This window comes from Notolepis coatsorum (genome assembly GCF_963971535.1).
Source record: "Notolepis coatsorum genome assembly, chromosome: 19".
Classification (NCBI taxonomy): domain Eukaryota; kingdom Metazoa; phylum Chordata; class Actinopteri; order Aulopiformes; family Paralepididae; genus Notolepis; species Notolepis coatsorum.
The window spans coordinates 70,748,447-70,773,313 of NC_140183.1; the positions used below are offsets into that span (position 1 = coordinate 70,748,447).

Consider the following 24,867-nt stretch of genomic DNA (forward strand, 5'->3'; position numbering starts at 1 on the left):
AAAACTGATATAAAGAGACGCTTTAAGAGGGTAATATCATTATCATCACGGGATGATATTGACGGTGGTGGAACCAGTGGTTTCACAGGCACAGGCCGCGTCAGCAGGCATGCGTTCTTCATGGGACGGGGGTGCACTAAGTGCACGCCCAGATAAGTACTCGCTATTTGCATATCAATAGCGCCGGTCGTATTTAACACACCTGACGACCGGCACTATTGATATGCAAATAGCGAGTGCAATCCCAGTTGATTTCAGGAACGCACCACTGCGCGTCAGCGAGGGTATTTGTTATGAATTCCTTGTAAGAACAAAGATAACAGAGCGAGGGAGAGGGGTGACCTCTTTAATGCAACAGTGAATGAGACGTTTTGAAGTGTGTGTAAAGGTTAAACGCGGTTGTCATGACAGCGCGTCGCCCTGACAACCAGAAGAGGGGTGGGGCTATCGTTTCTACGACGAAGATCTATAAGTCGAACGGTGTTTCCGGGTGTAAGGCAGACTAAAAATCTGACTGAGACTAAGAGGGAAGAGACCAAGATACTCTCTCCTCTCATCACAGAGAGGGGGGGGAAGGATGCCACATCATCATTAGCTTCGGCTACCACGAGGATGGTCTTGGCTAACGAACAGGCCTGACCACTGTTGGACTGAGAGACAGAGGGACAATAGACTGGACTGAAAGATCATTAGATAGACTGAACACACCGAAAGGTCATTAGAATAGACTCTTCAAGGACAATACAATCTGTTAACATCTGAGCTGAGGTTTCTGTTTATCAAATAAAACCACGCTTTTCCTTGTAAGGTATTTCACGTTGTCGAAGTGTCGAATTCTTACGGAGGTGGAGAATTATTATGGTTTGCGGATGGTACTAACGGGGAGAGATAAGGATCTTATCAGCCAGGTATCGGAGACGTCAGGACCATTAAAATGACACAACGCAGAGGAATTGGATGGAGAGCCAAACAGACGAAGACGTGATACTGGCCAGTTTGATCAGGATCTAACAGTAGGAAACATAGAGTTTATCCCATCCACGTGGGATAACACATACAAAAAGTGGGCTGATAAGGGATTAATTACAATTGACCGACTATTTGATGGGAATACATTTAAATCCTTCTCATAATTACATAACAGATTTTCTCTACCATCAAGTGACTTATACAGATATCTACAAATTAGAAATTATGTCACTAAACAGTGACACACAGATTGGGATACTATTAAGAAAGAACCAACTAATATAGAATTCCATTTTATACGACTGTGTGAACGCCCGATATTGACAAGAAAACAAATATCCCTTATGTACCAAAATCTAAGGCTATACATGTCTGATGACACTCTACATATTAAAGAAAAATGGGAACTAGAGATGAATACAATAGTGGAGGATGAAGATTGGGAGGCCATGTGTTTTAACTGTCACAGGGGGATTGGAAGCCAGTTATGGAAAGAATTTGATTGGAAGGTCAAAATGAGATTCTTCAGAACTCCATTGACAGCATGTGTCTTCAAAAAGGACTCTACCAACAAATGCTGGAGGGAATGTGGTATGGTTGGGGATCATACACACATATTCTGGGACTGCCCAAAATACAGACGTTTTGGAAAGATATAAAAGAAGAAATAGAGAAAATATTGGAAACGGACATCCCCATGGACCCAATGTTGTTTCTGCTAGAAATACAGAGTGAACGAGTGTTGGACACGGATCAATATTATATATTACACATCTTATTGATGATTGCAAAAAAAAAAGATTACTATTAACTGGATGAAACCTGAGCCCCCTACGACTGCTCAATGGAAACAGAAAGTTAAACATGTACATATGATAGAACACATGACAGCCCAGCTACAGCTGAAGATGCCTCTCTGAGAAGAGATGGAGGTCAATTACTAGCTATGTTGGGTAGGCTTGGGACACACTGCTTTGAGACAGGATGGAGGGAAATGTACAAGGGTATGTATATACAGAGAGGGAAATGTGTAGGTATATTTGTGTAGGCAGGAATGTTTTGGAGGAGGGACCCAATCAAGGTTAGTTGTTTGTAAATGTTTACTTTATTTTATTTATTCCCCCCCCCCCCTTTTTTGTCTGTATTGTCATTTTTACTGTACTGTACTGTCATTGTATTGCTGTTGGCAATAAAGTTCAAAAAAATAAAAAAAATAAAATAAAAAGCAGCCATTTACTAGTATGGTGATAATATGGTATTGTTGGGCCTCTGGTGATTCCCACTGCGTTCCACAGCTCCACTGTGTCTTTTGCCACAAATTAACCTCTGCCCTGAACAACCCATCTAACTCATGTATTTGCAATTGTAAAGTCAATCCAAATCATGTGAGAGTGTTATTGTGATTATATGTGATACACCGGAAAGTACTTAACCTCTACCGTCTTTAACTATGAATAAAGACAACGCTCTAACTTACCATCTTTAACTATGAATAAAGACAACACTCTACCTTACCATCTTTAACACATTGGGTGCCAACAACGAGAAATCTCGTTGTTGGCCGCCATGCGTTGTGTGCCAATGACGAGAAATCTTGTTATTTAATCGTTATTTCTTTTATTAGCGATATCCATACATTTTTCATCCATCCAGCCTCACATTATCATTGGGATTGGGAATGGCTCTGACCTCGAAAAGGGCAAATACCGCCCCCTATCGTCTCCCGGATGGTATTGCACCCATTGGAATGGAGTCAATGGGGATGCATCAGAAAAAAAAACTTCAGGCTCCACATTTTACTTCTAAGGCATGTAACCTGAGACTATTGCATTGACTGAGGGCACTGGAAGAAGCGTCGATTATGTGTTTCGAGGTATAACGTTGGATCAATAAACGCGATCGATATTTGGAATGGCGATCAGGAATTGGATTAATCTTTTTGCAGAACATCTGATCTGAGGTAAGGACTTTATTTTACCAGTATTGGGTTAATCAGATTTTTTTTTCACAGCGTTCACAACGTGTCTCCTGTGTGTGTACAGTGTATGCATAACGTTAGCGCCAGGCACGGCATAAATAATCGATTTTTCAGCCCGCTTCTCTAGCGTGCATAAGTACACATATACTATCGATAATCTAGCGGTTATTTGAAAACGATTCATAAATCAGCCGGAAAATGACAACGTGTTGTGTGTATTCCAGTAAATGGCTATTACTGCAGAATCTTTTTTTTGTTTCTAGAAATTTCCAAAACTATACTCGTATTCAAAACGGTATAAAACGGAAATGTACTGATGAAAAAACAATCCGTTTCGTACATGTTGACTGCAAGCAAGTCATTGATAAGCGACGGGTGTATTAGAACCATAGCCATAATTTAATATATAGTTTAAGCGTTCGCAAATGTGCTCGTCCTCTCATTGATTAGAGTGGTGGCAACCAAGCGATAATTCTTCATTCATCGTTGGCAATCAAAGTGTTAACTATGAATAAAGACAACACTCTAACTTACCATCTTTAACTATGAATAAAGACAATGCTTTAACTTACCATCTTTAACTATGAATAAAGACAACGCTCTAACTTACCATCTTTAACTATGAATAAAGACAACACTCTACCTTACCATCTTTAACTATGAATAAAGACAACACTCTACCTTACCATCTTTAACTATGAATAAAGACAACACTCTAACTTACCATCTTTAACTATGAATAAAGACAACACTCTAACTTACTATCTTTAACTATGAATAAAGACAACACTCTCCCGTTGGTCCAGCAGCTCAGAATGGAAAAAAGCACCCCCTATCGTCTATCCCTGTGTAACTGCAGGTCAGTCGCTTAGACTGACCTGGGATCAGTCGATATGTAGAGGCGGAGCCAGCTGGCTCCTTGAGCTGGCAAGCTGTCTGCTCAACATGGAAGTCATCGCGGGACGGGAATCAGCCTGGAATATATATTCACAGTAGCCAATACTCAATCAATAAGCGTGATCGATATTTGGAATGGCGTTCAGGAATTGGAATGATCTTTTTGGAGAACATCTGATCTGAGGTAAGGAATCTATTTGACCAGTCTTGGGATAATCAGAGTTGTATTCGCTGAGATCTCAGTGTTTACCCTGTGTGAGATGTGTCTCTGTGTGCGCGATCGCTGATGAGGAAATCAGAGAATCGATTTTTCAGCTTGCGCGTCTAGCGTGCATACGTACACATATACTATGATAATCTAGCGTTTATTTGAAAACGATTCATAAATAGGCCGAAAAATGACAACGTTTTTGTGTATTCTAGAATATTCCAGTAAACGTCTTTTATCATGGAATCTTTATATTTTCCTTGAAAACGAGGGCTTTTCAAAATGCTATAAAACGAAAATGAACAGATAAAAAAACAATCCGCTTCGACAATGTTGACTGGAAAACGAGTCATTGATAAGCGACGGGCAGATTAGACACATAGCCATAATTTAAAACATAGATTAGGCGTTTTTAACGCCAACATTGAAGTGGATGGTGGGCATTCAACCGGTAAATCAAGGTTAAGCAAGGGCTCTGAAAGTGTTAACTATGAATAAAGACAACACTCTAACTTACCATCTTTAACTATGAATAAAGACAACACTCTAACTTACCATCTTTAACTATGAATAAAGACAACGCTCTAACTTACCAACTTTAACTATGAATAAAGACAACGCTCTAACTTACCAACTTTAACTATGAATAAAGACAACGCTCTAACTTACCATCTTTAACTATGAATAAAGACAACGCTCTAACTTACCAACTTTAACTATGAATAAAGACAACGCTCTAACTTACCGTCTTTAACTATGAATAAAGACAACACTCTAACTTACTATCTTTAGGTCATGAAGTTTGAAAACAGGGATCCTCTGAAAACTGAGTTATATGGTTCTGATATACTGTATATTTTTACATATATTATAATATATTATTGCACCCGTGTTCTTTCGGACCACAGCTAACAGAGAGCGGGTGAGCAGGCACTTACCTGTGGTAGTCTTTGACACAGTAGATCTTATTTTCAGTATCCACTGTGAAGGGAACTCCATCAAGGCTCTCGTTACAGATGACGCAGCGGAAACAGCCGGGATGGTAGGACTTCCCAAGGGCCTGCAAGATCTGAGACAGAGAGAGAGATATATATAGAGAGAAAGAGAGAGAGAGAGAGAGAGAGAGAGAGAGAGAGAGAGTAGGGTGAAAAAGAGAGAGATAGAGTTGGGTGAAAAAGAGAGCGAGAGAGAGAGAGAGAGAGAGAGAGAGAGAGAGAGAGAGAGAGAGAGAGAGAGAGAGAGAGAGAGGAGTGTGTAGGGGGAGAGACAGAGAGAGAGAAAGAGAGAGAGACAGAGATGGGGGAAAGGGAGAGACAGAGAGAGAAAGAGAGGGATAAATAGACAGAGAGAGAGAGAGAGACAAGGACAGATAAAGGATGAATTAGACCAGCTAGTAGACTTGACTGAACAGCTAGTAGAACAGCTTTATTCTTTACACTCATCCAAATCCTTACAGAAAAGCCACATGAATGTCACATATTAAATGAATCATGTCTTTAAAAAGGGAACTCCACCCTTGTTAAGAATGCACATGTGTTCTTCCCGAGCCCCCGGACAGCGCAGTCAGTATTTGTGAGCAAGCATCACTCTCTCCTAAAGCTGGTAATCGGAGAGAGAACCCTACAGTCGGCGACGTCACTGGGATGTCACTCATTTGGGTGTAAGAGCTCACACAAAACAGCGTGACGTGAGTGGCTCCAGAGGTAGAGTGGTCGTCTGGTGATCAGAAGGTTCCCGGTTTGATTCCGAGTGTGTCGTAGTGTCCTTGAGCAAGACACTTACCGCCACACCCCTAAATGCTCCGGATGAGCAGGTTGCATGGTCGCCTCCGCCATCGGTGTGGATAATAGCGCTAAATATAAATGCAGTCCATTTACCATTGCATTTACATGTTATGTTATTATGTTATGCAACATGTTATGGCCTCATAAAGTCACAGCCCCATTCATTGTGTATGCAGCAGCCCCAGACTTGACATCCCAGTGACATCACCGATTGGATGGCTCTCTCTCAGATTTTCAGCTTTAGGAGAGAGGAGAGCTCACGAATACTGCCTGAGCTGTCCGGGGGCATGGGGAGAACACACATGAATTCTTAAAAAGGGTGGCATTTGCCTTTAAATACGTGATTGATGTGGCTCGTCTGTGAGGATCTGGATCATGTTTCCAATGTGCTTTTGGAACATTTCACACATGAATTACGCGATTCTACATGATTTTCACACAGTGATTATGTCGTTTTCATGGCATCGTGTCTGAAACTAAGCTCCGTTTCATAATATCACATGATGATGATGATTCCTTCCACATGCGATTAGATGTGTGATAATGAAAATAATTATGAGGATTTTCTCCCCCCTCCTCCCTGTGTGAAATGTATGTAGTTTCTCTGTAAAAGTAATCATAAAAACTGAGTCACTGTTCCAATTATCTTTGTGTGTTTTTTTTAACACAGCCCACACAGCCTCTTTGAGTACAGTACTCTTACGGTACAGAGTTCTCTACGTTACATAAGTGAAAATGGGAAACAGGAGGAGAGGCGGCGTGATGGAAGTCTGGTCCTGGTCTACATGGACAACATGTGTGGAGCTCACAGCAAGGGAAAAACGCTTCATACGCTGGCATCACATCATGCCCACTGTCTGTGGACGTCTTTGTTTTGTGTCCTGGTTTTACCCATGAGCGTGTGGGCTGTGTGTGTGTAAGAGAGAGAGAGAGTGCAAGAGAGAGAGTGAGAGAGAGAAGGGAGAGGGGTAGAGTGTATGTGTGTGAGTGAGAGTGAGAGTGAGAAGGGAGAGGGGTAGAGAGAGAGAGAGAGAGAGAGAGAGAGAGAGAGAGAGAGAGAGAGAGAGAGAGAGAGAGAGAGAGAGAGAGAGAGGGAGAGAAGGGAGGGGGATAGAGTGTATGTGTGTGAGAGAGAAATGACAGAGAGGGATAGTGTGTGTGTGAGTGAGTGAGTGAGAGAGAGTGAGAGAGAAAGAGAGAGAATGGAGATAGGTAGAGTATGCATGGGTGTGTGTATGAGAGAGAAATGACAGAGAGAAATGACAGAGAGAGGGATAGTGTGTGTGTGAGTGAGTGAGTGAGAGAGAGTGAGAGAGAGAGAAAGAGAGAGAAGGGAGATAGGTAGAGTATGCATGGGTGTGTGTATGAGAGAGAAATGACAGAGAGAAATGACAGAGAGAGGGATAGTGTGTGTGTGTGAGAGAGCGATAGAAAGAGTGTGTATGTGTGTGAAAGAGAGCAAAGAGAAGAAAGAGAGAGAGAGAGAAAAGAGTGTGAGGGAGAGAGAAGAAAAAGCACGAGTGATAGAGGGGAGAGTGTGATTGAGTGTGTGTGTGTGTGTGTGTGTGTGTGTGTGTGTGTGTGTGTGTGTGTGTGTGTGTGTGTGTGTGTGTGTGTGAGACAGAGAGAGAGAGAGAGAGACAGAGAGAGAGAGAAGGAAGAGTCGCCACTTCCTCCTAAGCCGTTAACCAGATGTGCCCACAGGAAGCTCATTGTGGGTGGGGCCACTCAATGTTTCTGATGAGGGCTCCTGCCACTGCCGCCACACACACACACACACATACACAATTAATGGATGCTCACCATATCCATGATCAGATGTCCACATGCGTTACACTTGTCTGCAGACTGCTGGAAACCGGAGTACTGAAACAGACAGAGAGGAGAGGACGGTGATGTCATAGCCGTTTGGAATGTTGGGAGCTGCCGTCGCTGAAAGGAGCGGTCCATACGGCCGTTAGCGAGGCGCCGCTGGGCCGTGGTCTCCAGCCTCCACTCAGGCCTCCTCCTGTACTGCCAAGAACCTCTACTCGAGTCGAAGCAAGACACCTCCGTCAGACGAATCCCTCAAAAGCTCTATGACGTTTCTGAGGCATAATAGGCTTCAGGGGAATCCGCCAACACTGATGCTGCCGTCGAGATAAGAGCTCTAACGTCTGGCTCTAATCAGTAGCGGTGAAATCACACAATAATCAAATCTGTTTACCACAAGCCGTGTATCGTGTTAGATTAGTGTCGCCGTCAGATCTCTACTGGAGAAAAATATTGTTTCATTTTGCCACAATGTAGTAGATTAGAAAGTAATGGCTTGGAACGGCGCTCGAGTGAGTGGAGCTCAGGATATTATGTCAGCGGTGAAAAAGCTCCTACCAGTCCTGCCTTAAAACCCCTTCCACGCTTCCTCGCGGTCGACAAGAAGCATGAAGCGGCTTCTGCCGCCCGGGTGACCGTGTGCCAACAGGGCCGCTCTGACCGCGGGAATCACGAGACGACCCGCACCGGCTAGACCACACCGCAAGATTAAAGCGGCACTTCGCCCAAAAAACAATGCCGATTTATTTTGCACATAAACTCGCACGTGTCCAAAAAGCCTCTAAGCAGTTTCACGTACTCTAAACGGTCACACATTTAGTTTGACACAGTTACTGTCAGTTGACAGTTATGGGGCGACAGTGGCTCAGGAGGTAGAGCGGTCGTCTGGTGGTCAGAAGGTTCCCGGTTCCACCATTTTACTGAGAGTAAATCCGTTTGAATATGGCCACCAGTGATGTCATCGGGGACATTGAATCCTTGTGTTGTGTTAATCACAGAGCCATGAAATGAATAGCAATACCTTGTCTGATATGACATCACCGGTGGCCATATTCAAACTCACTTACTCTCAATAACTGTCAAACTAAATGAATGTGTGCAAAGCTGTTTTTAGAGTTTTTGGATGCGTGTGATATTATGTGCAAAATAAAATGTTGCAGCATTATTTTTTTGACGTGCCCCTTTAAGTGACTCCAAATCGACCGCTGATAAACATTCCGATTGTTCTCGTCTGATGTGCTCCTTCCTCTTCCTCCTCGTCTGCTTCAGAATGACTCATCCTGGGACCTCTTTCTCTCTCTGGGGTCTCTTTAGATCGTTTGGAATCTAACCGCTCATTACACCTCCGGAGAGTGGAGAGACAGAGACGCCGCCATCAGCTTTAATTAGTGTGTGTGTGACTATCATCAGTGTCGGAGAGAGTGGGGGAGAGAGAGGGGGAGGGGGAGAGAGAGGGCATAGTATGCAGCGAGGATGGGGTTAGTAACAGCACATGGAGAGAGTTTAGCAAAAGATTTGGGGCGACAGTGGCTCAGGAGGTGAGCCGTGGTCTGAAGGTTCCCGGTTTGATTCCGGCTCCTCCCGGCAGCGTGTCGAAGTGTTCTTGAGCGAGACACTTCCACCCCTAACTGCTCCCGATGAGCGGGTGGGCACCTTGCGCGGTCGGTGTGTGAGTGTCTGAGTGAATGGGTGAATGTGAGGCATGAGTCGTAAAGCGGTTTGGAGAAAAGTGCTATATTATAAATGCAGTAGATTTGATGGCGCAATTAAAGTAAGCTTGTGATTGGACATATCTACATGCGGTTTGATTTGGAGGGAGGGCCAAATAAATATACCCCCATGATCCTGAAGGGGTAACTTAAGAGAATGCCTTCCCCCCCCCCCTAGAAAGATCTAGTAATGCCGTCAAACAGCGACCTCTAGGCAAAAGAGCCCTGCTTGGTATTACGCTTTGTGAAAATGTTTATGTGTATGTGTTGTTGGGAGTTGCTGTTGCTGGCCACACCTCAGGCTTTGCAGAGAGAGGTCTGGAGACATTCACAGCACAAGACGTTACTAAACTCCAGCCCACACCAGACCAAAACAAAAAAGTGTAAACAAACTACAATAGAAAAAGCTAAGCTCTTTCTTTTCGCTGTTTGACAGCATTACAGATTCTACTTTTAACGCAAAAATGCTTGTCGGGTAATGAAATGACAATTTAATGTAATGACATGTGTCTCAGTGAGGTGGAAAACTTGATACGTTTTTTTGTGTAACTTCAGTTGAACACGTGACTTTAACTGTATTTAATGGGGAATCCATTACCTACCAAGTTAAACATTTTACATTTACGCACCGTGTAATTGAACAACACCCGCGTAAGTTCTCATGGCCTGGGTGTGAAACGGATTTACCTCTCCACTCTATAAACCATGACTAAATAGCATCTCCTGTTACTGACACCCGCCCCCCTCCACCTCCCCTGTACCACACAGGAGGAGGAAAGCCATCCCGAATGTGTGCCCGGGATGCCTGAGCTTGGGCCACAAGGTCGAAGTGTCCACCTTAAATTTTGTATTTAGGTCACGCCATCAAAGAGAGGAGGCTGGAACCTGCCATGCCTTTTGGTTGATAATATACAGCATCTTAACACATTCGATAGGGATATTTGACGCACTTCAATGGAACCGGGAGAACGGCTGCCCTCGCCCGACAAGGAAACATGAACCCGGAGACGTTTGGCCATTACACAGGCCAAGATACAAGGTTACAAAGGGTGCTCGATACCACCGTCTAGCGGGATGCGGCCGGTATTGCTCTTTGGCGACCTCAGACTCATTCCCTATGGTAACACAGAGGTCCGTGGATGAATAATGAATAAAAATATCGAATAAAGGAATAAACTACCAAATTTTACCCGAGATAACCCGGGTTAACTCGCCATGCGTTAGGCGCCAGACCCGAGACTTCTCGGGTTTTGGTCGTTTATTCCTTTATTCAATATTTGTATTCATTATTCATCCACGGACCTCTGTGTTACCATAGGGAATGAGTCTGAGGTCGCCAACGTGCAATACCGACCGCATCCCGCTAGATGGTGGTATCGAGCACCCTTTGTAACCTTGTATCTTGGCCTGTGTAATGCCAAACGTCTCCGGGTTCATGTTCCCTTGTCGGGCGAGGGCAGCTGTTCTCCCGGTTCCATTGAAGCGCGTCAAATATCCCCGATCCATATGTTGTGGTGGATTATGCCGTGGACCAAATGGACATTAGATGTACCAGATGGCGATCAAACAATTGGAATATTATTTTTGGAATACTCCCGATCACAGGTAAGAACGATCTGACGTAAATCTTTGCTTGATCCTGCAATGCCGATCGGGCTGATAACCGTTTTTATTGTTCAATACGAATGCCGTTACTGACAATCAAATAATCAGAAACTACCCTCCCCCCTTTCATGCATTCATGATGGAACATAATACCTATGATATAGATTTGATTTCGGAATAATAGCGTGTACAGGCAAGAAACGGCAACGTCTATAGTGGAATATAACTCAGCATTTCATGAATTACCCTAGACCGCTCTAAAACCATACTTATATTCACCACGGTATAACACGGGAACATATGGATGGAAAATGTATTCTTTTTCACATATTGAACGATAGATAGGTGATGTCAAATGGGCCATAGTATTGTATCCATAGCTATAATATAGTAAGTAAGTAAACATTTATTTATAAAGCACCTTTCATACATGTCAAGTCAAGTCAAGTAATTTATTTATATAGCACGTTTAAAAGCACAAGAGCCAACCAAAGTGCTGTACAATCAAAATGTCATGCAGCTCAAAGTGCTGTACACAAACATACACATATGTAAAGCATCACATTAATAAGACAACAGTAATAAAAGTACCGCAATAGGCAAAGCACAGTAAAATAACATTTCAGTAAAAGATCAATACATAAAATTTAAAACACATAATAATAAAAACATTTCAATAAGATACTCGCTTTCCCTAAGGCATGGTACACTATTTCTAAGCTAGACTGTATAGGTATGTTTTTAATTTTCCCTTAAAAATTTGTATGGATGTGATGTGTGTTGGTAGCGTGTTCCATAGTTTTGGGGCATAGTTGGCAAATGCCGTACTTCTGATCCTCTTTTGGTTTCTGGGTGTGTCTAATAAACCTGTAGTGGATGACTGTAGCATTCTTGAGGGCAGATAACTAACTAGGGAATTTGCTATGTATTTTGGGCCTTGCTCATTAAGAGCTTTATATGTCAGGAAAAGGACCTTAAAATCAATTCTATGAGTTATTGGCAGCCAGTGCAGAGTGGCTAGGACTGGAGTGATATGTTCTCTTCTCTTTGCACGAGTTAGTAATCGAGCTGCAGACTTTTGGATAAGCTGAAGCTTCCCAATGGTTGCTTTGGGAAGACCAGTGAACCGTGCATTACAATAGTCAAGCCGGCTTGAGATAAAAGCATGAATCAGTGTCTCGGCATCCTTTTTATTTACCAATGGTCTTACTTTCGCTATGTTTCTTAGGTGAGAGAAAGACGTTTTCATGGCCTTATTAATATGAGACTTAAAGGTCAGGCCTGAGTCCAAAATAACACCTAGGCTTGTAACCTCAGTCTTTACATAGGATGACAGACTCCCCAGGTTTCCACACAGCACTTCCCTTTTTTTCCGCTTTTGGGCCGATCAATAGGATTTCGGTCTTGCTTTCGTTTAATTTTAGGAAGTTATTGTTCATCCACTTATTTATTGCTAAAAGACAGTTTGTAATGGACTGTATTAATATAGAATATAGTTATAGCTCTACAAACAAGGTGACGCACTCCGGCGGTCAGGTGGCGTAGCGGAGATTACGCTCGTCACCAATGCAAGAGGCTGCGGTCTCGACTCCCGGAGTCAGCATTGCTTGAGGCTTGGGCTGATCGCTATACTAACCCGTTTGGCTGGGATAGGGGGAGGGCAAGTCATGGGTGGGAATCTGGCGTTGTGGACAGCGACGCCTACAGGTCAGGTCTGGGCGCTTGCTCAGCGGAGGCAGGACTTGATGAAGGCAGCGTGACCTCCCACGCGTTACACTTCACCAATGAGTCCTCGCTGCCAGGTGAAAAAAGCCCGATCCCCACCCATCAGTTTCCCACCCCCTAATACTGCCAATGTGTATTAGTACGGACGACCAGCTAAACTGAAAGCAATGTGGAGCGCTGGGCTCGAACAGGCGAACCCAGCGTCTCCAGTATTCGTGGTGAGCGCCTTGCCCACTGCACCACGTAGCCGCCCCGAATCTCAAAGAAATCTTCAAATAATTGTCCCTTAATTTGTGAGGGCTCTGTTCACTGTGTGCGATTACTAACCAAAAGTGCTAGTTTGTGCCACTGAAACATAAATCTGGCGAGGCTTGAGTTGTTGCAGGAAGACAACACTGGTCAGCTGTGGAGCACGAGAGAGTACCGTCAAAATATGTCGAAAGCTAGCTTAGCGTCATCTAAAAGATAAAAACAGCAGTTCTCGTTTGTGCATTTCCAAATTTGCGATAAGTCTTGGCCACTTTGCGTAGTGTTCATAGACGACTAGTATTGATACGGACATGCCGTTCCATGAGCGGAGAGACCTTTTGCTAATTATTACAAATGGTAACCGACTGTTCTAACTAATAATACGCATTAAGCATCGGTTATATTGCTGTGCGTTATGTCCGCGGAGCGAGACGTAATAAAAACCGCTAGACCCGCGTAGGCCTGCCACGATAACACATTTTGCTGGGCGATTAATTGCCCCCGAAAATATCGCGATAAGCGATATTATTGCGACCGGTTAGAGAATTTTTTTTTGGAGAAATTTATTTCCCAAAACTTTTATTTTGAAGCCCACCGCTCCGTCTTTTCCGGTGTTTTAGACTTTTATTTTGAAGCCCACCGACCGGACCGGAAGTATTGTTGCGATTATCAGGTACTTTGGGTACCAGAAAAGTCACGTGAAACACTGCAGACCACTGATTGGTCAGAATAGAGACGCGTCTCTAGGATTTCATAATCATTATGTTTGCAGCAGGCACAAGTGCAATAAACAAAGGATACAGTCACTGTGTATTCTGCCTCATTTATTGATTAAACAAAACCGACATCAACACAATTTGCCACCGAGCGGAGAGTTTAGTCTCGCAAAAAGATCGCTGACTTGTTAAGGCTTGTTGTTAGGTTAGGTGCTAATGTTGTGCTAGCGTTTTAGCATGGCTATCGTACATAGCGTGATCAATATAACTCGCTATTGATTGTTTGTATGAGTAACGTTAATGCTAGTAGAATAGACACAACGTGAGGTAATCACCATCCATTTTAAACCGGTTATTACCTAATGCTAACGTTAGCAAATAGACGCGACTGGTAACGTTACAGCTAACGTTAACGCTTGTAGAATAGACACAATGAGAGGTAACGTTAGCGTTAGCAGAATAGACACAACGAGGGTCTCGTTATTGTTGTTATTGATTGATTGATTGAAAACTGTGTTTACTCTGTTTGTATGAGTAACGTTAATGCTAGTAGAATAGACACAATGAGGGGTAACGTTAGCCCCACGGAGCTCCTGTGCTGTGCTCTGTAGTAAAGCCAGCGGCCCGCCTCCCAACACGGACAGTGACTGACAAGGGGCACTGGGTCCGCCTCATTAAAACAAACGCGCAAATAGCAATTAATCGCGCCCGTCAAAATCATTGCATTCATTTTAATTATCGCGGCAATTAATCGATTTATTGCTTATCGCGGCAGGCCTAGACCCGCGTAATATCTCATGATTGCCGCTGCCCTGGGCTTTAAGATGCATTCTAAAAATGTATTTTACAACAATTCATGCAAGTACTCGATCTGGGAAAAAACATTACTCAAGACCACTCACCAGGAAGTCCTCTTCACAGAACACCTTCCCACCGACGTAGTAGAACGCTTTCCCCCTCAGCCGTCGACCTGAATGGAACACAAGAGAGAGGATCTTACACACAGGTCCAGCTCCTAACGGGTCCCTCAGAACCAACTAAAGCCATTATTGCATTACAGTAAGTGGATTTAAATGATGTGCAAACTTTTCAGCCTATGACAAAATTACGTGAGTTATGTGGAAGCCCGGTGGAAATTCTTGCGCGATCGTGCTCCCGTAGTCACGGAAAATACACACAGAGTGAGCGCGGTGAGGCATCACAGCCGCTCCAAAGGTACTGGAACCTTATTCAGAGAATTCATTACGCTATGTCCTGCCAATTCCTAGACACACAAGTGAAATAAACAGTTCCACTAATACCACCTTCCCCCCTGAGACTGAGTGTGGTATCGGCTCTAAGTCCCCACCCGATCCCTCGCTTTTACTGAAGAGTGTGGGCTTAAGATGATTAGTCTGGAGTCATGGGACATAAATGATATAGATAATCCAGAAAAAATGCAGAAAAACAAATCACTTTGCTTTGATTTATACTTGGATACTGGATCTTAGTATCGTATTTCAGTATCGAGGGGAAATTCGCAGTGAGTGATACCCTGTTTTAGGCCGGTATCAGTCCGATCATTCGGTATCTGTAACATCATCCCTAACCGATTGACCTGTTCTCAAACTCCGCCCTCTTTTCTTGATCGCCCAATCACAACCGTTGCTTTCCACCGGAAAGGAGGAAAGCGACAGTTTGCGATCGGGAGGATCAAGAAAAGAGGGCAGGGTTTCAAGATAGGTCCATTCCGGGGCGGGCTGGCGCCTTTGAGGTGATCATGGTGAGACAGGCGGCGGCGGCCGGGTGGAGGGCAGGGGGCACGTCAGCAACACAGCGACCACATCTGGAGCCGACAGCAGCCACAAGTACTACCACATGAGCGGCTGCCCGTTGTGATTGAATCCAATTAGCAGGCAGGCGTTGCTGATTAGACCCGTCTCCTCTAATGGCTCACGTGGCAGAAAGAGACGGACCTATGGGGGAAGATCCGTCGTTCCTTCTCCCCTCTTTGTTGTTCCTCGCTGGCGTTATTCCACACGCTGGGAGCACTTCCCGTCTGCCTGTGTGTTATAATAGCTCTATGGTCTGGATTTAGGCTCTTAAGCCCCCCCCCCCCCCCCCCCCTCTCTCTCTTTCCTTCACAGCATCACACACATACACATGTAGGCACGCGTGCACACACACACACACACACAGGCACATAGAGAGAGGCACATGCACACATGCACTCATGCGCACACCTCACCTCACAGAGCTATTCCTGCTCAGGTCCCACAGGAAGAGAGAACATTCCACACATATTCTGAGTGGGGAGGTGAGGGAGGGGTTAACCCTCCTGAATAGGAGCCTTCTTCATCTCCACTGCTCGCTCACACACACACACAGACGTTGGTTTATGCTAATCAGAAATGAATGAGGACGACGCAGCCTATAAAACCTTCCCATGTGTTCGGAGAATATATTGGTGACCAGAATGAGATGGTAGGTGGAATGGGATCTAAGGTAGGCAGAAAATAGGGGCTATTTTCATATCAGAGGCAGAGCAGATGAGCTTGACCTCTCGTCTCTCCCCTGAGGGTGGATGGTAAAAAAAACAACGGAGTTTCCACCGATATCTCCCTCTGCGCGTTGGATTTTAGAGGCAATATTGCTTTTAAAGCACGATAATCCGGAGCCTTGCCTCCCCCTTATAAAAACTAAACTACTGCTTACTTTAAACTCTGGGGATGAAATACTAAATCATCCCAATCTGAGGTTTTATAATAATAATAATAATAATTCATTTATTTTGTATAGCGTTTTTCAATGACCCAAAGTCCTCTTATGGGCATAGATGCAAAGTTCCATTTTGTACCGTTCCTCACCCGAGAGGTGGAATCCGAGAGCGACGCGGAGAGGAAACAATTAATGAGGACACCGCAAACAAACAACCCCCTCCAACCTCAAATGACAAGAGACGTGATTTATCTTCAATCGATGTCACGGGAGATGTCCTTTCATCCGCTTCTTGGCTAATGACACACAATCTTTATTTTGATCGAATCACGAGCGACGGGTATCAAAGATCTGGTGGCGAGTAACTCGCAGCGACACCCCCCCCTCGAAAAGCTTCTGAGAAACGCTGCGGTTTTGATCACACCTCGATGTAGAACCGGCTCTCTCGGGTAATTAAGTTTACTGAGAGACTTTGTGTCCCTGGAAGAAAAGAGCAAAGGATGGGGGGGGGGGGGGTTGGAAGGATGAGAGTGAGATATGAACCCTTCTTCTTCCTCTTTGCATTCCACAGCCGGGAGTCAGAGAGGGAAGTCTGTGAGTCTCGTGGGAAGATAAGAGCTTTAATTAAAGTCAGAAGTCAGGGCCGACGACTTTGGAGAAGCACCGGGAAGGAACGGCAACTATTTCTCTTTCACAGAAATGTTAACCCCCCCCCCCTCCGAACAGAATGCGAACGGAACGCGAACGGCCCGTATTCTAATGAAAGCGTTCATAGGAATCTGGTCACACCTATCCGATTTCCTATCACATTTTCAGGCCCCATTTTTTCGGATGTGCCTTTCGTTTATACGGAAACTGCGTTTTTACGGGGTGAAACCGCAAAAAAGTGAGACTACCGTCCAGGGTGGAATTCCTAGAAACGATAAACCTTTGCGTTATCATCTAAACTGTCAAACCGCATAAAACGATGACGAAAGGGTTGTCACGGCTCTCGTCGCGCGTACTGCTTACATCACAGGCATGCGCCAGTAGCCTAGAAGCGTAAACAAAGCATGTCTGATTCTATCCATGGCGATCACCTGAATGCTACATTGGCAGTACTTTTAAATACACAAGAATCTGTCCCGCGGCGTGACTGGACCCACTGTCTGTGAGTGACTCTGCTTTGGTCCAATCACATTCCCCACCCACAGTCTGCGAATCAGAGGCAGAGTAGGGCGGGTCTTCACAGCACGTCATGTGACATATGCGCCAATCGTGTGACAGCGGGGCTCAGTCGTCTCGAGTTGTTACAGCCTCGTCTGCACGGAGAATTCCATCCCAAAACACTAGTCTAAACGCAAAATTAAAAGTGAGACTGCAAGACGACTTTTGCGGTTTCTGTTCAGACTCTCTCCGTCTAAACGTAGCCTCAGAGTGAACCACGAGCACCTGGGAAGCTTGGATCGAGATCCTCCCGAACTATCTGCCAGCTGTTCGCGCAGCACCAGCTTCAGGGCCAATCACGTCCTCATTTGGATTCTCTGCAGGCCTCCGATTGGGTGAGATGTGGGGCTGATGCTGAGAGGGCAACTGACACAAGAGAGGGTTTGTGTTCTCACGGCAAACGCTCCAGTCATACCTCAACCGCGCACTCTCCAGTCTCCACCTCACTGCTCTGCTTAGCTCGCAGGTTGATCAAATCAAGCTAAATCAAGTTCCATGACAAACTAAAACGTGCACGTTTAGCCCCCCCCACACACACAAACACACAGATGACATTCACACAATCCTTGCCCTATGATCAAGCTTTCCACAAAGGTTTGGCCATGTCACGTGAATCAGTTTAGAAGTTATGCGCCTTTTTGTTATAGGCCACACCCACTGCCACTCCCCTTTTTTTTTGCCAATTGTCATGAACATTTGGATAAAAGTGTCAGCTAAATGACTAAATGTAAACAGTTAATCAGCTGTTCCTTTGGCTCACTACCAACCTTTCCCCCAAATCCTGTGCAAGTCTGTGAATCCATTTGGAAGTTATGCACCTTTTTGTGATAGGCCACTCCCATTGACACGCCCCCTTTTAGCCAATGAACGAACACACACACACACTTGACCTCCAGGAAAGAGATCTTAGAGGTCTCAGCCTCCTAGGGCGGAACCTGTGGCCTAGGAGGCTGATGGTGAGGACATTTGTGGACCAACCAACCAACCAACCAACCAACTAAACAACCAACTAACCAGCCAACCGACAGAGCAACAGACAGACAGTCACAGCTAAAAATGTCAAATAAAACTCTCATGTTAAACTTTCAGAGTTGGTTCCTGTGGTTATGAAAGCCTGTCTCCACCTGCGTCTCTTTCACCGATGAAGACGGTGGCGATAAAAACAATGGACGAGAGTTACGGACGGGCTATATCGTCCCTCCCGGCCCCTGCCTTCCCAGGCGTCTAGTGTTCAGAGTCAAAGCCCTCTCTCTCCTCTGGGACTCCTCTCTCTTCTCCCACCTTCTCCTTCCCTCTTGCCCCTGCCTAGACTATTTGGGTAGGCTACTGTGTAAGCCGGTCTCACCGCTGCATAACTGGGGCCCTAATCTCCACCGGGGGGGGGGGGCCGGAGAGGGCTTAGTCTCCTCTGTGGTAGAGAGAGAGAGAGAGAGAGAGAAGGAGAGAAAGATAGAGAAAGAGAGAGAGAGAGAAAGAGAAAGAGAGAAAGAGAGAGAGAGAGAGAGAGAGAGAGGGCTCACCCCCCCCCCCCCCCCCGCCTGTGTCCAAAGCGGGCAAATGATTAGCTTGAAGTAGAGTCTCGAATCCCAGACATGCATCTTTAACTCTCCAGAAGGAATGCCCTCCTGCCTCGTAGATACCCCCTGCCCTGCTCCCAGGCACCTTGAGAGGAGATGAGAGGGGATGGAGGGGGAGGGGGGGCGGGTGAAGGAGGGGGGGGCATTCTTGGAAGAGGTTCACAGTCATAAAGATTTTGTTATGCAACTCAGCTCAGCAAGCGTGAAGGTTGTCATGACATGAAGATTTGGGTGGAAGATGGGAGGGGCTGCTTAACAGGACAGTGGGCAGTGTGTGTGTGTGCGCGTGTGTCTATCTGTGTCTCTGGCTGTTGTGTACTTCTGTCTATGTGTGTATGTAATATGTATGCATGTATATATGTCTGTCTATGCGTGTTTGATGTGTGTGTGTGTGTGTGTGTGCATGTATGTGTGTCTATCTGTGTCTGTGTACTTGTGTATGTATGTATGTATGTATGTATGTATGTATGTATGTATGTATGTATGTATGTATGTATGTATGTATGTATGTATGTATGTTAGGCTTCAGATTCAGATTCAGACAACTTTATTGGTCCCGCGTGGGGCTTGGGCGGTATGACGGTATACCACGGTATTTAGAAATACCGACGGTATTGAAAATCAATACCGTCAAAATCAGTTGGGTTTCAGTTTATATTTACACTGAAACGGAGTTGACGGGGACTGCACACACACAGCACGGCCAGCAGAGGGCAGTTTCCTAATGATTGATTGGCTATTGTGAGTCACGTGAGGAGAACACAGAGGTGCATCACACTAACCTCAGTAACCTGTATGCATTTCCTCTATCTCTGAGCAGACTGCTAAAGCTTAAGCAATAATAATAATACGTTACAATTGAACGATGAAGCGTCGTCACTCCAGCCCATGATGAGCTCCCTGACCACAGATGGCTAACGTTTTGTCAAACGAGCTAAACTTGCACACACTGTCGCATTTGGACAATTAAAGGACTGGAGTCTGTTCGGATTTAAGCAAAACCCTCGCCTCCACGAGTCGCCAGTGACTTCATCCAGCACAACGAGACTACGAGAGACGGAGGCACTTCTTTGGGAATGTAATATAAAACGGGGTGAGTGAGTGTTGACATTTTTTAATCATAATGCAACTGGCTCACATTGATACGAGGCTAACTAGCTACCATTAGCTCACGTCGATACCTGGATGGTGCCGGCAGGCGGCAGTGGCTACTGGCTACCTTCTGTGATTTGTTTACTTCGAGGTTGAAGAAAGTGCACTTTCAGGTTGAAAGAACGGCCCTAATCTCAACGTGTTTCAATATAAGCAAGCGTTATGTATGGTGATAATAACGAGTATATTGTTAGCTCCGCCGCTGGATGCTGCAGGCTTCTGGCTACCATTCTGAGAGCTAACGATAGTAGTACTGGATGCTGCGGGCTAACTGGGCCCGTTCCCCGTACCTGGCTAACTGAGTTAGCCGGATAATTTCCAGCATAGCCTGACTTAAGCCGGACCTTTCTGTTCCCCGACGCTCGATTGTCTAAATCACCATGACAACAGATCAAAAAGTTTGAGCCTGGTCGAGAGCAGGGTTAAATTCAGTTAGCTGGATGAACCATGGCCACGCCCCCGCAAAGAAATTCCAGCTCGCTTCCTGAAATGATTCTCACAGTCTAGATCTGCATTATACCATTCTGAATTATGTTTCTGTGCTTCGTTTTCCTAGAGGGGGCTTTTGAAATGTATAATAATAGAACTAAATGCTGATAATAAATCATATTCAGCCTATAGATTTACTTTGTCCTAAATAAAATAATGCACGTCATATACGGCGCTCGGAGTGCGATACACGCTGCATGTGGTTATTTTAATAACGGCGCATTGCAAATGTGAATCCCGCGGGGGTATTTTTAATTAATGAAACCTATCGGCCGTTTGGCTCTGATTAGTTTCATATATTCTCCGCTGTAGATTTGCTTAACGAAGCGCCCGGATTGTGTTTCATTCAAGCATAAAATTGAAGTGTCTATGCGTGGATTGTGGTTTTTGTGGATTATGAATTACGAGGACTCTGAGGATTGTTGAATTGTATCATCACTCACACGTTATTGTGATATTGTAACTAGAGATGTTCCGATACCATTTTTTCCTTTCCGATCCGATTCCGATACCTAAGCTTTGGGTATCGGCCGATACCGATATTTATCCGATACCAGTGCATACATAAAAAAAAAAAAAAACGATATTATATAATTTTTTTATAAATATAATTATTTTTTTTTTTTTAACAAATACTGTTTTATATATACTGTTTTTTTGTCATAACTAGAAAGTAATGGTATTTATTCAACAACAGGTGATTGTATAGATTTGTATTAGTATCATTAATCAATGAGTATGGGGCTTCAGCACTGCAGATATACCCTACTCCAATGATCCACACGGACATTATACGTTGCTGCACTCGCTACCCACTGGCTCTGCAGATATACCCTACTCAGTCTGTCTACAAGGCTCCGTTCAGTAGCAGTCGGATCTGTTGTGATTTTTGCACAATAAATATTCAACATTCTCTTTTGAGACTCCGCCTCAGACTCTTATCATTTGGCACTAAAAGCTAAACATTGTCGCCGATATGGCTGTCCGCAACATGTCATTAATTGTGTACGCGACGTGCAATTGTGCAATGACAACGTTACCGTTAGCTAGCATGAGCTACCGGTATATGGGAAGACCATAGAAGACTGTAACGTTACTGGTGACATTGTGATTTAACTTGGAATACTCCTTTGCCAACTTGCTGTACTTTGCTTGCAGGTCTGCAGCCATTATTGCTGGATTATATGAATAGCCCCAACTTTAGCCAAGGTAATGTTAAAGCTAGCTTTCGGTTAGCTGTTCAATGCTAATAGTAATAACACCAGCCACCAAGCGAACCCATGAGCTCTCCGTCAACACCGCTCTGTCGGGACGATGACATTTAAGAAAGTATCTGCTGTTAAAATGACAAATGGCATTGACACTTTAATCGATTAAGCACACGTTTGTTTTATAATGCTTACTCAACAGACCAGTGTTGTTGATAAATTACGTCATATGGTATCGGAGCGCAGCATTAGAGGGTACTCGCCGATACCGATACCAGCATTTTAGCCAGTATCGGCGGCTTTTCCGATACTCGTATCGGTATCGGAACAACTCTAATTGTAACTGGGATTAAAATGTCTGATGAGATGCGCTGTTTGACGGATTTGAGAAATTGAATGAGCCGTTGACGTCACATTAATGCATTTGAGAATAAAGAGATAAAACTTCATTCAAAAGAAAAATATTCAAAACACGGGTCTCTTGTGCATTGATGGATACACAATGGATATATCCCGTCTGGCACAGTGGTGCAACGGCCAGTGTTCGCTCCTGGCAAGCTGGCGACCCGAGTTCGAGACCCCGCGTTTCCAATATAATTTTTTTGGAATATAATATTAATGATTATACGCAAAAGTAGCCTAGTTTTAAGTTAAAATATTATAAATCTACATGCATTGAGGATGCCATTCTTTATATAGCTCTCAACGTGCACCAAATTGAATTATTCCTACATTGCAAAAAGAAGAAAAAGAAGTGGGATTCGAACGCAGGTCGTCTGCGTGAAAGTCAAAACAACCAACCGTCACACCACAGTGCAGATAAGTAAAACATCCACCATACATCAATCAATGGGTAAGAGAGCCGTATCCTTATTCTGAAACAGTTGAACTATATATTTTCGCTAGCAAGATCTCATTTGATTATTCAATCCATAAACCTACTGCCAGCAGGCAAGTTTAAAGAAATATAATCTGATTGATTGGGGTAATGAGGGACTTAAAATTTGCCTATAGATTATGCATTTAACTTGTCGGTGAGGCTATTGAGCCGTACTGCAATCTGTTAATAAAGTTTTAAATCAATTAATCAATCAATGCCGTTAGAAAATCAGGATTTCTGCTATCGATACTTGCTGGCTTTTCAACTGAAGCGGCCGCGCGCACTTATCCTGGGTCTCAAGCAGTGGTGCAGTCGTGGTCACACGCGGTTACACGCAGTGTTACTAGATGATCACTGAGGCAGAGTGATTACACTGCTGATGGTCAGTGACGCGCACACATATGCACGCACAGTGTTACCAGTTCCCATATTACGACTGCACCACTGGTCTCAAGTCTGGTTCGAGTTAACGAGACTGAATCCACCTTCGAGGAACAGGAAAATCCCGGCTTCAAACATCGGGTTAATTGAATCTGGATAATGGGACTCTTGATCGACTTAGTTGAACCAGGTACGGGGAATAGGGCCCTGGCCATCTCCGTGATTTGTTTACTTGGTAACACGGGTTGGCACCCCCCCCCCCGCTGATGAAAATGAAAGTCATACCGTCATATACCGTATACCGGGGTATTAGGTCATCAATGTATGACGGTATGAAAACAATGATACCGCCCAAGACTAATGTATGTATGTATGTATGTATGCATGCATGTATATGCGTCTGTCGGTGTCTTTGACAAATGTCTGCTGTGTATGTCTGTCTATGTGTGTGTTTGATGCGTGTGTGTGTATGAATGTAAGTAAGTAAGTAAGTAAGTAAGTAAGTATTTATAAAGCACCTTTCATACATATCATGTAGCTCAAAGTGCTGTACACAAACATAGGCATATATAACGATAAAAGCAATAAAGTCACAGTGATCAGTTAAGATCAATGTTTAAAAAAAATAAAAAATAACAACAACAACAACAACAACAACAACAACAACAATAATAATAATAATAATAATAACGTAAAAATGAAAATAACGTAAAAATGAAAACATGAAAACAGTCATTTGCTTACCAGTTTGGGAGAACAGGTCCGCACAAACATGTCCGCTCAGTAGCAACCGGAAAGCAGGAAATGCACTAAACCAATGCACTTGTACGGTAGGTAGCAATGTTAGCTCTTATAACGCTAGTGTAGTTACGTTTTTATTAGTGGTCAGAGTTGGGTCCACAGGACTTATCCAAGCCCCATGGATCCATCAGTGGCCGCGTATTGTGTGCGTATGTACCCGTTCCCTCATGTGGTCAGTGGTCAGAGTTGGGTCCATAGGACTTATCCAAGCCTTACGGATCCATCAGTGGTCGTGTATTGTGTGCGTATGTACCCCGTTCCTTCATCTAAAAAGTTGGGTCCACAAGGCTTATCCTAGCCTCATGGATCCATCAGGTTTTTCCAAGCCATAACTATTTGTAAGCTAGACTGTATAGGTACGTTTTTAATTTTCCTTTAAAAATGTGTATGGAGCTGGCGTTTCTGATGTGTGGCTATCTGTGTCTGTCGTGTACTTCTGTCCATGTGTATGTGTGTGTGTGTGTGTGTGTGCATTCATATATGTATGTATATGTGTCTATCTGGGTCTTTGACAGTCTGTTGTGTAGCCTACGTCTGTCAATGTATGTAGTGTTTGATGTGTGGGTGTGTGTGTGTGTATGTGTGTTTTGTGTATGCATGTGTGTATGTGTGTTTGATGTATGTGTGTGTGTGTGTGTGTGTGTCTTTGATGTATGCATACAAGTCTGCGTGCCTATAGAACTCGACAGTGGGGGCGGGGGGTGTGCCCCTCTGAATAGCGCCCCTGTCCCGTCCTGCCCCCCGTGTGCTCCCTTCTCTCAGGGGGCCCAGCTGACATAACAGCTCCCTGTGTCCTCCCGGAGCCCCACCTCCCGATGGGCCCC

General features: G+C 44.3%; 1 protein-coding gene across 2 annotated transcripts in view; it reads right to left on the reverse strand.

Annotated features, from left to right (window-relative positions):
- The window catches only part of limd1a (LIM domains containing 1a), a 90,181-nt gene that overhangs the window by 33,463 nt on the left and 31,851 nt on the right, over positions 1-24,867 (reverse strand). For both annotated transcript variants that reach the window (XM_084337032.1, XM_084337031.1), the window contains 3 exons: positions 14,555-14,622; positions 7,640-7,702; positions 4,991-5,121 (listed from right to left, as the gene is read on the reverse strand). In XM_084337032.1, the coding sequence (XP_084193158.1) occupies positions 4,991-5,121; positions 7,640-7,702; positions 14,555-14,622 (262 nt within the window). The remainder of the gene's footprint in view (positions 1-4,990; positions 5,122-7,639; positions 7,703-14,554; positions 14,623-24,867) is intronic.